The 19,953-nt window shown below is 44.4% G+C and overlaps 1 protein-coding gene across 1 annotated transcript; it reads left to right on the forward strand.

Moving 5' to 3' along the window:
- Positions 1-1,898: 1,898 nt before the first annotated feature.
- On the forward strand, positions 1,899-19,946 carry LOC311132442 (uncharacterized protein; the record flags this gene model as incomplete). The annotated part of the gene is made up of 15 exons (XM_084165731.1): positions 1,899-2,014; positions 5,643-5,759; positions 5,974-6,088; positions 6,681-6,857; positions 7,645-7,756; positions 8,578-8,671; positions 8,882-9,077; positions 9,562-10,674; positions 14,397-14,488; positions 14,667-14,799; positions 14,882-15,072; positions 16,315-16,420; positions 18,547-18,615; positions 18,897-19,040; positions 19,346-19,946. 15 exons carry the CDS (start codon positions 1,899-1,901, stop codon positions 19,562-19,564), a joined length of 2,994 nt encoding a protein of 997 aa, XP_084021857.1. The 3' UTR covers positions 19,565-19,946.
- Between the last annotated feature and the right edge of the window lie 7 nt (positions 19,947-19,953).

Raw genomic sequence — 19,953 nt, forward strand, 5'->3', positions numbered from 1 at the left:
ACAGTGGCCTCCATCATTCTTAAATGGAAGAAGTTTGGAACCACCAAGACTCTTCCTAGAGCTGGTCGCCCAGCCAAACTGAGCAATCGGGGGAGAAGGGCCTTGGTCAGGGAGGTGACCAAGAACCCGATGGTCACTCTGACAGAGCTCCAGAGTTCCTCTGTGGAGATGGGAGAACCTTCCAGATGGACAACCATCTCTGCAGCACTCCACCAATCAGGCCTTTATGGTAGAGTGGCCCAGACGGAAGCCAATCCTCAGTAAAAGACACATGGCAGCCAAAAGGCACCTAAAGGACTGTCAGCGAATGCCAAGCGTCTGAATGCCAAGCGTCACGTCTGGAGGAAACCTGGCACCATCCCTACGGTGACGCATGGTGGTGGCAGCATCATGCTGTGGGGATGTTTTTCAGCGGCAGGGACGGGGAGACTAGTCAGGATCGAGGGAAAGATGAACGGAGCAAAGTACAGAGAGATCCTTGATGAAAACCTGCTCCAGAGCCTCAGACTGGGGCAAAGGTTCACCTTCCAACAGGACAATGACCCTAAGCATACAGCAAAGACAACGCAGGAGTGGTTTCGGGACAAGTCTCTGAATGTCATTGAGTGGCCCAGCCAGAGCCCAGACTTGAACCCGATCGAACATCTCTGGAGAGACCTGAAAATAGCTGTGCAGCGACGCTCCCCATCCAACCTGACAGAGCTTGAGAGGATCTGTAGAGAAGAATCGGAGAAACTCCCCAAATACAGGTGTGCCAATCTTGTAGTGTCATACACAAGAGGACTCGAGGCTGTAATCGCTGCCAAAGGTGCTAAAACAAAGTACTGAGTAAAGGGTCTGAATACTTATGTAAATGTGATATTTCAGTTATTTTAAATAAATTAGCTAGAATTTCTATTATGGGGTATTGTGTGTATTTTTATTTAACCTTTATTTAACTAGGCAAGGCAGTTAAGAACAAATTCGTATTTACAATGACGGCCTACACCTGCCAAACCCGGATGATGCTGGGCCAATTGTGCGCCGCCCTATGGGACTCCCAATCACGGTAGGTTGTGATACAGCCTGGAATCGAACCTGGGGGTCTGTAGTGACGCCTTAAGCACTGAGATGCAGTGCCTTAGACCGCTGTGCCACTCGGGAGCCCTGTAGATTGATGAGGGGGGAAAAAAACAATTTAATCAATTTTAGAAAAAGGCTGTAACGTAACAAAATGTGGAAAAAGTCAAGGGGTCTGAATACTTTCCGAATGCACTGTTACAGTGCATCAAGGATAACTGCCAGCATTTTAAATTTTCCTAATCTTACCTTCTGGTTACTTTACAAATTGAGCGCTGAAGGACGATGCATCGCCTACAGTCTTTGAAATGGTCCCGTAGCCAGGAGGAAGAAGAGGGGGAGAAACTCCTAGAGGAAAGGGCAAACAGACTGTCATAAGCCTACAGACTAAGTAAGAAAACGGAACAATCAAAAATGTGTTAATCGTGTATGGATATGGAAGTACAGTGTCCGGTGTGATTGTAGTATACACTTTATGATTATAAACTAAGAGTCGCTATTGTACATGTAGCGCAGAGCTGTGATGCGTGATAATAGCAATCTTCCCTTTTTTCGGAGGTCCTGCTCTCTGAAAGTGGAACAAGACAGCCAGAATGGCGCACAACAAGAAACTGAAGACTAAAATATAGGTAGTGGAGAACAAGTTCATTGCTCTGAGACCCCCAATCGGGAACCGAATAACCAGATGGAGCAGGGCAAAGCACAGTCCCTCCCTCCCGGGAATATCTGCGCCGACTGTCGAAACACCACAGAGTCCCTCTCAACACCCATCAGGCGCTTCAGCCGGAGACACTCCTGGCTCGCCATCCTCTCCCCGTCCTCATTCCCCATCGCAATACATGTTGCGCCTCCCTCCACCTCCCGGCTTCTACCTGCCCAAGGAACACAACTATGCTCAGCACTGCCCCCTGTTGTGGTGGAAGCGTTATAACAGGGCCATCGACAGCCTGGAAAAGTTCCTGTTTTACTCCGTTGTGTGTAAACAATTTCTAATTGTAAACAAACACTGTATAGCCTCAAAACATTGTTTAAAATATAATTTGTATATAATGGATGGCTAGTCCTTGCATACACAGTTCTGTCTATGAATTTTGTTCAGCCCCACCCCGCAGCTGTTTACCGAAACAGTGGCAGGGTATATGCGTTGTTGTCGTTTGAACAGCAGATTGCCCCTTCAATTGGGATTCGGTAATTGACAGTCGCGAGAACGCCACAGAAAGAACACAACTTTTTTTTTTTCTTCTGCCTTCGCGCCACACAACATGTTTGTTGGAGTCTGAGGTAAGCGCTGGCTAATTTTAACACACTCGTCTTAATGTAGGTTAAAGCCGAATGACTTTAAGCCGCTCTGTCAATAGCTAAGGGTCGCGTGGAAATTGATTTGAGGGCCTTGCTACTAGATAGTCTCACAATCTCAAGGAATAAGACGTGGCCACAAACCATTCAACGTTCGCTAGTTAACGTTCAATATGCCAAATGAAAACTAACAGTGCCAGTGTGACCGCAGGTAAATGCTTCGTGTCATTGTACGCATTTCCCTCTTAATAACTGACTTTTCTTCTCACCTTTTTTGTTTCATGGTGGTTACGCGGGTAGACAGTTTATAATCGTTTGGTGAAATGGTTTCTCCGAGAGCTGACAGGGGGACAACCTCACCTGTAACCGCGCGCCCTCTGTGGCCCCTCGATGGTTGTGGTTTGTGTTGTACGGAATTGAAGCCTGACAGAAATCCTCAACTTCTACCATGCCTACATTCTGTGTGTCAGGAGTGTGTTCCCCAGAGTGATTTCAAGACAGGTGAGCCATGTTGAACGATGTCACTCAAACTCTTTTGAATTTCAGTAGGCTGAAGAGACTTGACCACTGACCTGATTCAGTCTCTGACCAGTCTGATTTACAGTCTGTCCAATAATTAAAATATGCAAGTCTGATAAAGACATGACAAAGTGATTGCAGACAAGCATTCCTGTCCATCCTGTGAATTGAATATCACTTCCATTTTCTCCTAGAATGTCCGGTGTGTGGAAGGCAATACACTTCTTCAGAAATCATTGACTATCCTTTCCTCCCTACCTTTGCCTCTGATTCAAAAACCTGGGTAGGTAGTGGATGGGTGCTGCTGTGAATGACAGTGAACAAAGTAATAGTTATCACTCAATGTATACATGCAGTAGCCTATTGGCTATGAATGGAATGAAAGCTGATGTGATACCCCTCTCTCTCAGTGTGGGGGTTGTGATGAGCCTGTGGTCTGTGGCTGGTGTGTAGAATGTGACGAACTGCTCTGCTCTGTCTGTGTGGCAGCCCACAAGAGGGTGAAGTTAACACGCGACCATAATGTCCTACCCCAATTACCTCCAGGTACAACCTTCTGCCATTATGTCAGACCAGACTATGACCACAAACCTTTAGCACTGGTCAATTAAACCTTTTCATCCGAAGGAACACCTTATTCAAAGCAGTGTTAATGCCCGCAGTTGAATATTTTATTAGCTGTCAGTGATGGCGTGAAATGTTAAATCTCCAGGTTTCAGCAGGACAGCGTTGTGTCCCGTCCATAAGAGAGAGCAGATGAAGTTTTTCTGTGTGACTTGTGATCAGCTGACTTGCCGTGATTGTCAGCTAACCTTCCACAGAGAACACAAGTAAGATTTCCCTCAAGCACCTCCTTGCTGGCAACTCCAAATAAAATTGTATTTGTCACATGCGCAGAATACAACAGGTGTAGACTTTATTGTGAAATGCTTGCTTATGAGCCCTTCCCAACAATGCAGAGTAAAATTGAATACACAAGAATGGTGCTATATAAAGGGATTGGCGCTACAGTGCATTCAGAATGTATTCAGACCCCTTGACTTTTTCCTCATTTTGTTACATTACAGCCTTATTCTATAATTGATTAAATTGTTTTTTCCCCCTCATCAATCTACACACAATACACCATAATGGAAAGCAGAAACTGTTTTTTATAATTTTCTGCAAATGTATTAAAAATAAAAAACAGATCACATTTATGTAAGTATTCAGACCCTTTACTCAGTACTTTGTTGAAGCACCTTTGGCAGTGATTATAGCATCAAGTCTTCTTGGGTATGACACTACAAGCTTGGCACACCTGTATTTGGAGAGTTTCTCCCATTCTTCTCTGCAGATCCTCTCACGCTCTGTCAGGTTGGATGGGGAGCATCGCTGCACAGCTATTTTCAGGTCTCTCCAGAGATGTTCGATCGGGTTCAAGTCCGGGCTCTGGCTGGGACACTCAAGGACATTCAGAGACTTGTCCCGAAGCCACTCCTGTGTTGTCTTGGCTGTGTGCTTAGGGTTGTTGTCCTGTTGGAAGGTGTACCTTTGCCCCAGTCTGAGGCCCTGAGCGCTCTGGAGCAGGTTTCATCAAGGATCTCTCTGTACTTTGCTCCGTTCATCTGACTAGTCTCCCAGTCCCTGCTGCTGCCACCACCATGCTTCACCGTAGGAATGGTGCCAGGTTTCCTCCAGACGTGACGCTTGGCATTCAGGCCAAAGAGTTCAATCTTGGTTTCATCAGACCAGAGAATCTTGTTTCTCATGGTCTGATGGTGCTGTAGGTGCCTTTTGGCAAATTCCAAGCTGGCTGTCATCTGCCTTTTTTCTGAGGAGTGGTTTCTGTCTGGCCACTCTACCATAAAGGCCTGATTGGTGGAGTGCTGCAGAGATGGTTGTCCTTCAGGAAGGTTCTCCCATCTCCACAGAGGAACTCTGGGGCTCTGTCAGTGACCATCGGGTTCTTGGTCACCTCCCTGACCAAGGCCCTTCTCCCCCGATTGCTCAGTTTGGCTGGGTTGACAGCTTTAGGAAGAGTCTTGGTGGTTCCAAATTTCCCTCCATTTTAAGAATGACGGAGGCCACTGTGTTCTTGGGGACCTTCAATGCTGCAGACATTTTTTGATACCCTTCCCCAGATCTGTGCCTCAGCACAATCCTGTCTCGGAGCTCTACGGGCAATTCCTTCGACCTCATGGCTTGGTTTTTGCTCTGACATGCACTGTCAACTGTGGGACCTTATATAGACAGGTGTGTGCTTTTCCAAATAATGTCCAATCAATTGAATTTACCACAGATGGACTCCAAGTTGTAGAAACATCTCAAGGATGATGAATGGAAACAGGATGCTCCTGAGCTCAATTTCGAGTCTCATAGCAAAGGGTCTGAATACTTATATAAATAAGGTATATCTTTTTTTTTTATATACATTTGCAAACATTTCTAAACCTTTTTTTGCTTTGTCATTATGGGATATTGTGTGTAGATTGATGAAGGGGAAAAAAATAATTTAATACATTTTAGAATAAGGCTGTAACGTAACAAAATGTTGAGTCAAGGGGTCTGAATACTTTCCGAAGGCACTGTATATACATATGGAGCCCATAGATGCTGTCAGTTCCCTCATGCCTTACATTACTACTTATGCCAAAAACAATTGTTTGTATACTTTTTACTTAAGTATGTTAAACTCTTCCCTCTGCTTCCTTCTGGATCATTTTTTAAAAGATCCCACTGTTGATGATGTTCACTCGTTCTGTAATTTTTCTGTTTATTTTCTCTAGGTACCAGTTTTCCCAGGACGCTTTACCAGAGCAGAGGAAATGTTTACAGTATCTAATAGAGACTGTGAGGATGCAGAGAGTGACTGTACAACAGAACCTGTTGGACCTGGATGGACGGTCAGTTGTTAACGCATTTGTCTGGGTGTGCGTGAATGAAAATGATGATGCCGTAAAATGATGGCGGCACACCAATTGTTCAGCAGTCTGCTGTATCCAAGACAGTTTCCAAGTCTCACTGGGTCAGTCATTGTTGATCTGTTCATTTGTGGTAATTTTAGTCTCATGAAAGAATGAATAAATCTCATAGCTAGCTGTGTGACCTTTGCCCCAGGCTGTCTGACTTGGAGGATCTGCAGGAGAGTGTGAGGGCGGAGGTCAAGGATATCCTCAAGGGCATCTGGAGTGTCCTGGTGAAGAGAGCCATGCAGCTTTCCAAGGAAATGCAGGTAACATTTAACACACACAGATTGGAAGAATCTGGTATCTTGGCCCTCCCACCCCTACGGGATGACAGTTTGCGCTCAGCACAGTCAAAGCTCTTCTCTGTCCTCATATTCCAATAGTAAAAAAATTGCGACATGTGTAATGGAAACGACAGCTATAGGAGAAATGTTCTAAACATTTTTATCCATTGGACAACTATTCAGAAGTAGCTGTTAATTATAAACCTCAAAGCCGAATGAGCTTACATTTGTAGATAGCAACCCTACCCACATACTCTACCAGTACAGCACTTTTGTACCAGTTTTTTGTATTGTTCATACTTTCTCACTGCTGAACCAACCAAGTATCAGACGAAATTAGTCTGAGGGACTGAAGATGATGTTTAGCCTGCTGCGCTAAAGCCTAGGTATCTTCAAGTCTCAGATGAGGTTACTCCTCATGCAACTTACAAGTCAACTTAATTCCCAGAGTCAACCCAGTCCTGCCAATGAAAAATAGCTGTGGTATCCACAGTATCCAGCCTGCTGTGTAGATAACTTGATACCGCACACTATATTTGAATGATTGGTCATCGACTCATTGTTTGTTGCCTAGGATCACTGTTGGAAGGAGAGCGAGTGTGTCACAGAGAGACAGGCCCATCTTAGGAAGCTGGGAGAGAGGCAGGAATATGTGCTGGCCTTCACAGAGAAAGCCCTGAAGAGTGAGGATCACACCTCCCTGTTATCCTGCAAAAGACAGGTAGATAAAAAGTCCAATCTACGATCAGAGGTAACTTAGAATTACACTGAAGAAAACAGTAAATATAGAGGTAACATTAGAGAGAATACATGCTACTACCCTGATCTGTTACCGTAAAACTTCAATTAATAACCCAGCATTTATTTGCTTCACTGAACACAACCAGTGGTCCTCTGTAGCTCAATTGGTAGAGCATGGCGCTTGTAATGCCAGGGTAGTGGGTTCGATCCCCGGGACCACCCATACGTAAAAATGTATGCACGCATGACTGTAAGTCGCTTTGGATAAAAGCGTCTGCTAAATGGCTTATTATTATTATTATTATTATTATTATTATTTAGATGGGCATCTATTTGAGCCAGGCGTCTATTTCCTTAACACACACAGCTTTTGCTCAATACAATGTAGAAAAGACAACCACACTGTTTATTGTGACCAGTATAAACATTATAATTACAAATCCATCGCAAATCAGACTTGCAAAGACTAGGCTGCCTATCATACGCTTCGTGGCGCCATGGCTAGCAACGATGACAGAATAAAAAATAAAAACACGTTTTGACTGGGAATATCAGAGCTGTGTCCATGGCAACCTCGTAAAAAAATGCATTTAGACTCGGCGTTTATTTGAAACAGCCGTTTATTTGCTGAAATGTGTGCAGATGTCCGGCTATTAAAAGGGACAGGCGGCTATTTGAGACTGCCTTTAGTTGAAGTTTTTACGGTACAGAAAAATGCATCTTCCCTTTCTTAACCCACCAGTGCTCAAGTTTTCTCACCATCTTGTCTCCTACCATCCTCTTCTTTCTCCTTTTAGATCCAGTCTCAGCTGCAAGCCGTTCTAGCCAAAAAAAACAGCACAGTGTCTACAATGAAGGAGCTGAAGCTCCACTGTAGCCAGGACATCCACCAAGCCCTTGGGTGTTTTGGTACGTATCAAAGCAATGTGATTTTTGTACACTTTCAATTATCATATTTATAAACTTGCAGTGATGCGTCTAGATTTGTCGCACTTATGAATAATGACATCTCTGCAGTGATGATGCTTTTTTGTTGGCTTGATGCTGCCAGAAAGATTGTTTGACGTTAAAGCTTAGAGAAAAATAGTTGAAGATGGTGGTAGTTGCACTCTTAATTAATGTGTGTGTGTCATTCTGTTTGCGTTCAGGGGAAATTGTGACTAAGGAGGTCCCGTTTGCTCGGCTAAACCTGAGAAAGACTCTGGTTAGTCCCATTCAAATCAATCCTCCCAATATTTCACTGGAACAGCAGAGAAACAGCAGAGCATCCTCAGCATTGTCACCTTCATCCCAGGAAACCTCCAGTTTGTCAGCGGGAAATGCTCCCCTCTCGGGACGTCAACCAACACTAATGCGCTCGCTTTCTTGCCCCCAGTCCTCCCCCTTCCCCTATCCCCATGAACCAGAGAAACTGTCATGTTACCACTTTTCCCCTGACTCTCGCAGACCCTCTTTACAGGCACTATCCTCTTCCCGCTCTGACAGCCCTCTGTCCTTGTCCTCTACGGGAAACAATGACTGCTCATTATTATCAGGGTTTGTCCAGGACACCCTTGTCCCATATCAGGGTGGCTCCTCAAAGTCTGACCTGATGGTGGAACTTGTTTCCCGGGCCTTTCATGTCAAAAGGAAAGCAGGGGATGTAAATGTGGGTCCTCAAATTAAACGAACTCGTTTGCAGCCCTTTAAGGTACCAGCGGACTCTCCATGTGAGAGGGTTCCCCCTATAGGTGACGAAAAGCAGGCTGTGGACATGGCCGCTACAGTTGTCTTGGAAAGAGAAGCTACACCCAACATCACGGACCAGAATGCAACGGCTCCAGTGTACAGACAAGAAGCTACTAAGGCTTCAGGCAGTAGTGTCACGACAGCCAATCAGGTAGTTTTAGCTCCCTTCACACTCCCTGTCACGGGGAACTCCGTCACTTGGGGCATGTCACCAGCTAATGGCACTCTTTTTCCTGGCACCGTGAACACTCCCCCCAGCTTTGGATGTGTAAGGGCTGTCCCCCCATACTTGGTTTTGTCCAACAGCGCTCCAGTTTCCGGTCACACTGGCACTGTGTGCAGGCTTGACAATGGAAGCCTGGTCTTCATCCATAATGACATGCCCTTTTTCAACATCTTGAGCACTGTTAGAGGAGGTCAAAACCAAGTGCTAGCTGGTTCTGTCCCAGGAGGACTCTGCCCACCACGTCTGCCAGACCCCACCTCGCCAAAGAGCCCTATGGTTAGTTGGGAAGAAATGTCTTTACTGTTTATTTCCCTCTTATCTATAGTTTCTCCTAGTAGTTCCTATCCCATAGTAGTTGATCTGTGTCCTTCTCTTTTGCCTCCCATCTCTTTACTTCCTCTAAAATCCATATTCTGTCTGTTGGTCTCCCAAATCTCATTTTACGCTAGTTTGTAAATTGTCCTGTTTTGTAGTATCCTCAGTTAGGTATTGTGTAGTTGAGCAAATAATGGAAAGTTAAAAAGTTTTGCTAAATCACAATTTGGGAAACTTTGGAATGACTACTGTAGTGTTGCATTATCTGAAGTATAAAATCAAATTTGAAGATCAGCTGTGAATAATTCATTATCATATCTGCATTTTGTAATGTAATTGGAAACTTTTTGAAAGCATGTATTTATGAATTGTTAAGTAAGAACACACCTCTGGCCTTTGATAGTGTCTTATTAATGAGATTAAGACTATCACACCCTCTCAACAGGAAGCTTCTCAGTCCACTGGTCCAAAATATCCAATCAGAATTATTCAACGGGTAAAGAATTATATTTCAACGGTCCAGGACACCAAGCTGCCCACCCAGGATGCCACTGCTCAGTCAGGATTGTGCAGAAAGGATGAAGCCGCCTCTACTCTCCTCGTACAAACTACTAGTGCCCAGGCAGACTCTGTACAAATGGAAATTGCCCAGACCAACGTTGACCTCATCCAGGTAGACCCTAATCAGACAGTCTTTGCCATGGAAGAAACCACCGAGACAGACATTGTCCAGAATAAAACTGCCCAGCCAGACTTTGTCCAGAATGAGACCAACCAGGCCGAACTTGTCCAGACTGCATCTGACCAGGCAGAACTTTTCCAGACTAAAACAGCCCAGATGGAAATTGTTCCTGCTCAAGTTGTTGGAATCAAGGAGGAACAAACATTACGGCAAGTTACAGGACCGATGGAGTCTGTGAGGGCAGACATGCTTGACCCCGACATTGTGCATACTGAAACTGACCAGACTGACTTTGTCAACGTAAGCACACAAGTATCTGGGATCATGATCAAGGAAGAACCGCCAGCCACAGACAGCTTATCAGTTACAGGGCTAATGGAACCCATCTTAGCGATCATGCCTGACACTCTACCTACTGAAACCGTCCAGACTGACCCTGTCCACACAGAAATGGTTCATGCGAGTGAAACTGTGCAGAGGAATTTTTTCCAGACTGATAACCAGCCTGAAACTATGCAGACGGACTCTGCCGAGACTGAAACTGTGCAGAAAGAAATTGTCCAGTCGAACTTTAACCTGACTAAAACCGTGCAGACAGACCCTGTCCTGACTGAAGCAGTTTATGCAGTCCAGACAGACACTGCGCAGATGGAGCCAATCCACAGTGAAACTGTCCTTACCGACATTGTGCAGACTGCTACTCTGCAGAGGGACCTAGCCCCAACTGACTTCACAGAGATTCAGCCAGACATGTCAACCACCAATGAGGTATCCACAAATGACACTGTCAATGTGGTCAGTGTCCCCAGCTGCACTCAGGAAGTTGACATTGACCTCACCCTTGACCTCAGCAATGATTTCTGCTCTCCGATAGAGGTAAGTGTTTTGCTTTTGGTCCAAATCTACCTAGTTAATGCCCTGAATCATAACTTACTCTGGACTGTACAGCCTTTCTGCCATTAATACCAAACAAAATTGATAATATTTCTACATTGTAGAATAATAGTGAAGACATCAAAACTATGAAATAACACATAGAATCATGTAGTAACCAAAAAAGTGTTGAACAATTTCAAGAACTTTGGAAGTTTCTTCAAGTGCAGTCGCAAAAACCATCAAGCGCTATGATGAAACTGGCTCTCATGAGGACCGCCACAGGAATGGAAGACCCGGAGTTACCTCTGCTGTAGAGGATACGTTCATTTAGAGTTACCAGCCTCAGAAAATGCAGCCCAAATAAATGCTTCACAGTGTTGAAGTAACACACATTTCAACATCAACTGTTCAGAGGAGACTGTGAATCAGGCCTTCATGGTTGAATTTCTGCAAATAAACCACTACTAAAGGACACCAATAAGAAGAGACTTGCTTGGGCCAAGAAACACGAGCAATGGACATTAGACCAGTGAAATTTGTCCTTTGGTCTGGAGTCCAAATTGGAGATTTTTGGTTCCAACCGCCGTGGCTTTGTGAGACGCAGTGTGGGTGAACGGATGATCTCCACATGTGTATTTCCCACCGTAAAGCATGGAGGAGGAGGTGTTATGGTGTGGGGGTGCTTTACTGGTGACACTGTCTGTGTTTTATTTAGAATTCAAGGCACACATAACCAGCATGGCTACCACAGCATTCTGCAGCAATAGAAGTGCTCAGCATATGTGGGAACTCCTTCAAGACTGTTGGAAAAGCATTCCAGGTGAAGCTAGTTGAGAGAATGCCAAGAGTAAAATTCATCAAAGCAAAGGGTGGCTATTTGAAGAATCTAAAATATAACATATATTTTGATTTAACACTTTTTTGGTTACTACATGATTCCATATGTGTTATTTCATAGTTTTGATGTTTTCACTATTATTCTACAATGTAAAAATAAAAACCCTTGAATGAGTAGGTGTCCAAACTTTTGACTGGTAGTCTCGCTCTCGCTCTCGCTCTCGCTCTCTCTCTCTCTCCTCCCCCCCCCCCACCCACCCACCGGGGAGAACAAGTATTTGATTCACTGCCGAATTTGCAGCTTTTCCTACTTACAAAGCATGTAGAGGTCTGTAATTTTTATCATAGGTACAGTCCCTGGCGGCGTAGTGTGTTACTTTGGTCCCAGCTCTCTGCAGGTCATTCACTAGGTCCCCCCGTGTGGTTCTGGGATTTTTGCTCACCGTTCTTGTGATCATTTTGACCCCACGGGGTGAGATCTTGCGTGGAGCCCCAGATCGAGGGAGATTATCAGTGGTCTTGTATGTCTTCCATTTCCTAATAATTGCTCCCACAGTTGATTTCTTCAAACCAAGCTGCTTACCTATTGCAGATTCAGTCTTCCCAGCCTGGTGCAGGTCTACAATTTTGTTTCTGGTGTCCTTTGACAGCTCTTTGTTCTTGGCCATAGTGGAGTTTGGAGTGTGACTGTTTGAGGTTGTGGACAGGTGTCTTTTATACTGATAACAAGTTCAAACAGGTGCCATTAATACAGGTAACGAGTGGAGGACAGAGGAGCCTCTTAAAGAAGAAGTTACAGGTCTGTGAGAGCCAGAAATCTTGCTTGTTTGTAGGTGACCAAATACTTATTTTCCACCATAATTTGCAAATAAATTCATTAAAAATCCTACAATGTGATTTTCTGGATTTTTTTTCCTCAATTACAGGCCTCTCATCTTTTTAAGTGGGAGAACTTGCATAATTGGTGGCTGACTAAATACTTTTTTTCCCCCACTGTATAAGTTAAATAATCTGTCTGTAAACAATTGTTGGAAAAATTACATGTGTCATGCACAAAGTAGATGTCCTAACCGACATGCCAAAACTATAGTTTTTAACAAGAAATTTGTGGAGTGGTTGAAAAACGAGTTTTAATGACTCCAACCTAAGTGTATGTAAACTTCCGACTTCAACTGTATATATATACAGTGGGGAGAACAAGTATTTGATACACTGCCGATTTTGCAGGTTTTCCTACTTACAAAGCATGTAGAGGTCTGTAATTTTTATCATAGGTACACTTCAACTGTGAGAGACGGAATCTAAAACAAAAATCCAGAAAATCACATTGTATGATTTTTAAGTAATTAATTTGCATTTTTGCATGACATAAGTATTTGATACATCAGAAAAGCATAACTTCATATTTGGTACAGAAACCTTTGTTTGCAATTACAGAGATCATACGTTTCCTGTAGGTCTTGACCAGGTTTGCACACACTGCAGCAGGGATTTTGGCCCACTCCTCCATACAGACCTTCTCCAGATCCTTCAGGTTTCGGGGCTGTCGCTGGGCAATACGGACTTTCAGCTCCCTCCAAAGATGTTCTATTGGGTTCAGGTCTGGAGACTGGCTAGGCCACTCCAGGACCTTGAGATGCTTCTTACAGAGCCACTCCTTAGTTGCCCTGGCTGTGTGTTTCGGGTCGTTGTCATGCTGGAAGACCCAGCCACGACCCATCTTCAATGCTCTTACTGAGGGAAGTAGGTTGTTGGCCAAGATCTCACGATACATAGCCCCATCCATCCTCCCCTCAATACGGTGCAGTCGTCATGTCCCCTTTGCAGAAAAGCATCCCCAAAGAATGATGTTTCCACCTCCATGCTTCACGGTTGGGATGGTGTTCTTGGGGTTGTACTCATCCTTCTTCTTCCTCCAAACATGGCGAGTGGAGTTTAGACCAAAAAGCTATATTTTTGTCTCATCAGACCACATGACCTTCTCCCATTCCTCCTCTGGATCATCCAGATGGTCATTGGCAAACTTCAGACGGGCCTGGACATGCGCTGGCTTGAGCAGGGGGACCTTGCGTGCGCTGCAGGATTTTAATCCACGACGGCGTAGTGTGTTACTAATGGTTTTCTTTGAGACTGTGGTCCCAGCTCTCTTCAGGTCATTGACCAGGTCCTGCCGTGTAGTTCTGGGCTGATCCCTCACCTTCCTCATGATCATTGATGCCCCACGAGGTGAGATCTTGCATGGAGCCCCAGACCGAGGGTGATTGACCGTCATCTTGAACTTCTTCCATTTTCTAATAATTGCGCCAACAGTTGTTGCCTTCTCACCAAGCTGCTTGCCTATTGTCCTGTAGCCCATCCCAGCCTTGTGCAGGTCTACAATTTTATCCCTGATGTCCTTACACAGCTCTCTGGTCTTGGCCATTGTGGAGAGGTTGGAGTCTGTTTGATTGAGTGTGTGGACAGGTGTCTTTTATACAGGTAACGAGTTCAAACAGGTGCAGTTAATACAGGTAATGAGTGGAGAACAGGAGGGCTTCTTAAAGAAAATCTAACAGGTCTGTGAGAGCTTGAATTCTTACTGGTTGGTAGGTGATCAAATACTTATGTCATGCAATAAAAAGCAAATTAATTACTTAAAAATCATACAATGTGATTTTCTGGATTTTTGTTTTAGATTCTGTCTCTCACAGTTGAAGTGTACCTATGATAAAAATTACAGACCTCTACATGCTTTGTAAGTAGGAAAACCTGCAAAATCGGCAGTGTATCAAATACTTGTTCTCACCACTGTATATATTATTATTATTTTCTTCTGAGAAGTAAGGCTGACAGTCTCTCCCAGACGCAACAGTAAACTGTAAACCATTTATCTTGCTGTCATACAGGAGGAAGATGACCATATGGGTGATTTTGATGTCAGTGCTGCTGACAGTATTGAAAAGACTGGGTGCCAGGTGTCTGTTGGGCTTAATAGCAGGTGACAAACTTTCTATCCTTATTGTAACATTTGTCAACCAGAAAAACAGCACAAATCATTCTGTTGGCATTACTTCAGTGTGGTGGTGTGTAGCATAATTGAGTATGTGTACATGCATGCGTACATCATATTGTGTGCACCGTCATGGGGTTTAACCTCAGTGCATGGCTCTCTGTAGATTTCTGCAGGTGTCTTTGCTTTGGATGCCCATCCTTGACGCCCCTGTTGGTGCCCCGCCAGCCTGCTTCCGCCTCCTCCCAGGGGTCAAAGGGCAGGAAACTGTCATTCAGGTGATCCAGACGGACGCACCGGTAAGGCCAACTTTCATAGTGTTGGTTTGAATGTGTGTAAATATCACATTTTCTTGCTGACACTGGTTTACACATCCTCCAGCAGCCAGAGTCTCCTTGCTCCTCCATGTCGAGCCCAGACAGTCTGAGGAGCACCCACCAGTTACGCCCCCTCCTGGCCAGGAGGAAACACTGCACAGCATGTAGGATGTCAGGGAAGCTCACCCTGTGTGTCGTGTGTGGACGGGGCTTCCACAGGGAGTGTCACATTCCACCCATCTATGCCTTATCAACGTAAGCTTGTTTAATTAACTAACTTAATTGCATTCTGAATGAACAGTGATTTAAAATATATATATATATTTAGCCCTGAATTATGGTTATGCCTCAATGGGTGACATGTCTGGTGAGTATGCAGGCCATGGAAGAACTGGGACATTTTCAGCTTCCAGGAATTGTGTATAGATCCTTGCGACATGGGGCTGTGCATTATCATGCTGAAACATGAAGTGATGCCAGTGGATACCATGGGGCACTCTGTTCACAACGTTGACATCAGTAAACTGCTCGCCCACACGAAGCTGTCTGCCATCTGCCCGGTACAGTTGAAACGTAAAGAGCACACTTCTCCAGCGTGCCAATGGCCATCGAAGGTGAGCATTTGCCCAGTGAAGTCGGTTACGACGCCGAACTGTAGTCAGGTCAAGACCCTGTTGAGGACGACCCCGCTCGCAGATGAGACTCCCTGAGACTGTTTCTGACAGTTTGTGCAGAAATTCTTCGGTTGTGAAAACACAGTTTCATCAGATTATACATGGTCTGCATTTGTGAGGCTGGTTGGACGTACTGCCAAATTCTCTAAAACGACAGAGGTTTATGGTAGAGAAATTAACATTATGAGAAAAAAGAAGAAACCTGCACACTGCTCTTGCTAGTATCACTGCTCATTATTAAGCTTTATGTATCGGCCTCATGAACATTCAATTATCTGGCAACATCTCTGGTGGACATTCCTGCGGTCAGCATGCCAATTGCACGCTCCCTCAACTTGAGACATCTGTAGCATTGTGTTGTGACAAAATTGCACATTTTAGTGGCCTTTTATTGTTCCAGCACAAGGTGCACCTGTGTAATGATCATGCTGTTTAATCAGCTTCTTGATATGTCATACCTGTCAGGTGGATGGATTGTCTTGGCAATGGAGAAATGCTCACTAAAAGGGATGTAAACAAATTTGTGCACATAATTTGAGAGAAATAAGCTTATTGGGTGTATGGAACATTTCAGGGATCTTTTATTTCAACTCATGAAACATGGGACCAACACTTTACAAGTTGCGTTTTTAATTTTTGTTCAGTGTAGTTTGGGATATTTTTTATTTCTTCAATAATTGGTTTCTTAATTAGAATCTGTATTGTATATAGATCTAAAAAAATGTGGGCCCCTGTGTGGAAAGATGTTTCAGTGTAGGCCCAAATAAGGCATTGGGATTTGTCTCTCTGTATTGGCCTGATATGTGTGATGCTACTCCTCCAGTGAGCGCTGGCAGTGTATGCTGTGCCGGGACCTCTCTGATCTGGCGGAGTTGCAGGACTACAGTGGGGCTGACGGGGAACTGTGTATGAGCCCTCCTGACCAAATGGTGAGCCTTTTACTTTGCAGAGCATGTCTGGGCACATCTGCTATATTTCACTTGAATATGCACATCTGGGTACATAAACTCAGCAAAAAAAGAAACTGCCCTTTTTCAGGACCCTGTCTTTCAAAAATAATTGTAAAAATCCAAAGATCTTCATTGTAAAGGGTTTAAACACTGTTTCCCATGCTTGTTCAATGAACCATAAACAATTAATGAACATGCACCTGTGGAACGGTCGTTAAGACACTAACAGCTTACAGACGGTAGGCAATTAAGGTCACAGTTATGATAACTTAGGACACTAAAGAGGCCTTTCTACTGACTCTGAAAAACACCAAAAGAAAGATGCCCAGGGTCCCTGCTCATCTGCGTGAACGTGCCTTAGGCATGCTGCAAGGAGGCATGAGGACTGCAGATGTGGCCAGGGCAATAAATTGCAATGTCCGTACTGTGAGACACCTAAGACAGCGCTACAGGGAGACAGGACGGACAGCTGATCGTCCTCGCAGTGGCAGACCACGTGTAACAACACCTGCACAGGATCGGTACATCCGAACATCACACCTGCAGGCAGGTACAGGATGGCAACAATAACTGCCTGAGTTACACCAGGAACGCACAATCCCTCCATCAGTGCTCAAACTGTCCACAATAAGCTGAGAGAGGCTGGACTGAGGGCTTGTAGGCCTGTTGTAAGGCAGGTCCTCACCAGATATCACCGGCAACAACGTCGCCTATGGGCACAAACCCACCGTCGCTGGACCAGACAGGACTGGCAAAAATTGCTCTTCACTGACGAGTCGCGGTTTTGTCTCACCAGGGGTGATGGTTGGATTCGCGTTTATCGTCGAAGGAATGAGCGTTACACCGAGGCCTGTACTCTGGAGCGGGATTGATTTGGAGGTGGAGGGTCCGTCATGGTCTGGGATCGGTGTGTCACAGCATCATCGGACTGAGCTTGTTGTCATTGCAGGCAATCTCAACGCTGTGCGTTACAGGGAAGACATCCTCCTCCCTCATGTGGTACCCTTCCTGCAGGCTCATCCTGACATGACCCTCCAGCATGACAATGCCACCAGCCATACTGCTCGTTCTGTGCATAATTTCCTGCAAGCCAGGAATGTCAGTGTTCTGCCATGACCAGCGAAGACCCCGGATCTCAATCACATTGAGCACGTCTGGGACCTGTTGGATCGGAGGGTGAGGGCTAGGGCCATTCCCCCCCAGAAATGTCCGGGAACTTGCAGGTGCCTTGGTGGAAGAGTGGGGTAACATCTCACAGCAAGAACTGGCAAATCTGGTGCAGTCCATGAGGAGGAGATGCACTGCAGTACTTAATGCAGCTGGTGGCCACACCAGATACTGACTGTTACTTTTGATTTTGACCCCACCTTTGTTCAGGGACACATTATTCAATTTCTGTTAGTCACATGTCTGTGGAACTTGTTCAGTTTTATGTCTCAGTTGTTGAATCTTGTTATGTTCATGCAAATATTTACACGTCAAGTTTGCTGAAAATAAACGTAGTTGACAGTGAGAGGACGTTTCTTTTTTTGCTGAGTTTATGACTGTGTATGCCCAGTTCTCTGTTTTGAGCATGTCTACGCATGTCTGGTATTGTTTGCTGTGTCCACATCTAGTACTTATGGACCCTGACCCTATTTTTAATTTAAATGATCTCATTTTTAATTGAAAGAAACAAGGGTAGAGTAAAAATGTCAGCAATGTATTTCTGATATGACCAGATCTTGATTGGTTATTTTAACCCAAACTCATCCAACCCACTTTTTTTTTTTGGTCTGGTCATTAAATCACTATTGCTTCTGTTAGTTTGCCTGATCCAAGGTGTTTTTTTCCAGTGTAGTCTACAGCAATGTTTCCAACTCCAGTCCTCGAATACCCACAACGGCAAATATTTTTGTGGCCCCAGACAAGCTCACCTGATTCAACTCATTGAGGGCTTGATGATTAGTTGACAAGTTGAATCCGGTGTGCTTGTCTGGGGCTACAGCAAAAAATGTGTTGTTGCGGGTACAGGAGGAAAGGAGTTGGTAAATACTGGTCTACAGTGTGGATCTGCTTGTCCATGTGTGTAAACCATCTCTTACCCTTTGGGGTTAACCCTACAGAGATGTGAGCGCCTACTACTTGTCCTTTCATGCAAAAGGTACAGCGTTGTCCTCTACAGACCAGCCAAGGTAATCGACAAGTGCAACTTACTGCATTCACATCCTCAACATCCCTCTTAGTATTGTCATAGATGGTGTTCGCTATTAAAATGTCACACATAATCACAGGAGACTTTTCATGTTTATTACCATGTAGGTTGCTGACATGACTAGTCCTTTTAATTAAGTATGACTTTGTTTTTCAACTGTCTGTGTTGGATATACTGTATACAATTGCAGTTTGATGTTAGTCAGTTGTCTTGCTTTGACGCTAGAGAAAAATAGTATTTTGACACTCTCCGTCTCCTTAGCTCTCTTCCCAGTCTTCTCACTACATCGACATCACCCTGATACGGGGACGGTTGCTGCAGAAACTGGTCCCCCCTTACCGCACCCCGTCGGAATTTGTGTCCGATGTCTGGCTTCTCCTCCACACACTGTTGAAAAGTGTGAAGGTGAGGAGACTCACAATGACTGTGTCCGTGTCTCCGCTCACCCTGATTTTGCTTATAGAGAAATACATATGATGGCTACAGTTGCATTTGTAGGCCCTCATTTCCAAATGATGGCTGTTTTCTTTGTCAAAATCCCCTAACTCCTACCTTTTCTTGTAAATTGTGAAACAATTTGTCAGAGCTTTGGGATTTGGAAAGCAGTACTCTATTGCTCTCTTTAGTCATCAATGATGATCTGGATCTTGCTCTGTTGCTCTTTCATCACCCTTTCCTCTTTCTCTGTCTCTCTTTCTCTGTATTCCAAGTCAGTGGACCGACTTCAGGCATGTTTTGGGAAGGAGCTGGGCAAAACGTTCGAGGGGACCCTGCACCCTTCGCTGCTCGTCAACCCCCACCGAGGGGAAGCGAAGGGCGGAGAGGAATGCGGAACAAGAGGGGGACATGGAGAAAGTGACCATGAGGAGAATCTGAGACCTCTTGAGGAAGAGCGCGCAGGCAAAGACATTTCACACAGGACTAAATGAAAGATAGAGAATGGAAAAGAAGCCTGTATTTGTATATATTGACTTGAATTGCTTGCTGAACATGTTTGTACATACAGTTGCCTCCAAATACATTGGAACCCTTGCACTTATCTTAAATAATTCTCTATTTATAAAATAACAAGAAATTGAAAAAGTTTTGTTCTCTACACCTTATTGAATTTTCAACATTGCAGAACCAATTTGTTTTATTATTATTGGTATATTTGGCCGCAACTGTAGTTGGTTACAAACACTGGGAATGAAAAAAGTGTTGTTTGTGTTTTTTGTGTGTGCATCTTATCTTTTGTATCTATTTAGAATAAACATATTTGCGCACATCTTATCTTGATCTATTTACAATAAACATTTTTGTGTGTATCTTATCTTTT

This window comes from Coregonus lavaretus (assembly GCF_964263955.1).
Source record: "Coregonus lavaretus genome assembly, chromosome: 7".
Lineage (NCBI taxonomy): Eukaryota > Metazoa > Chordata > Actinopteri > Salmoniformes > Salmonidae > Coregonus > Coregonus lavaretus.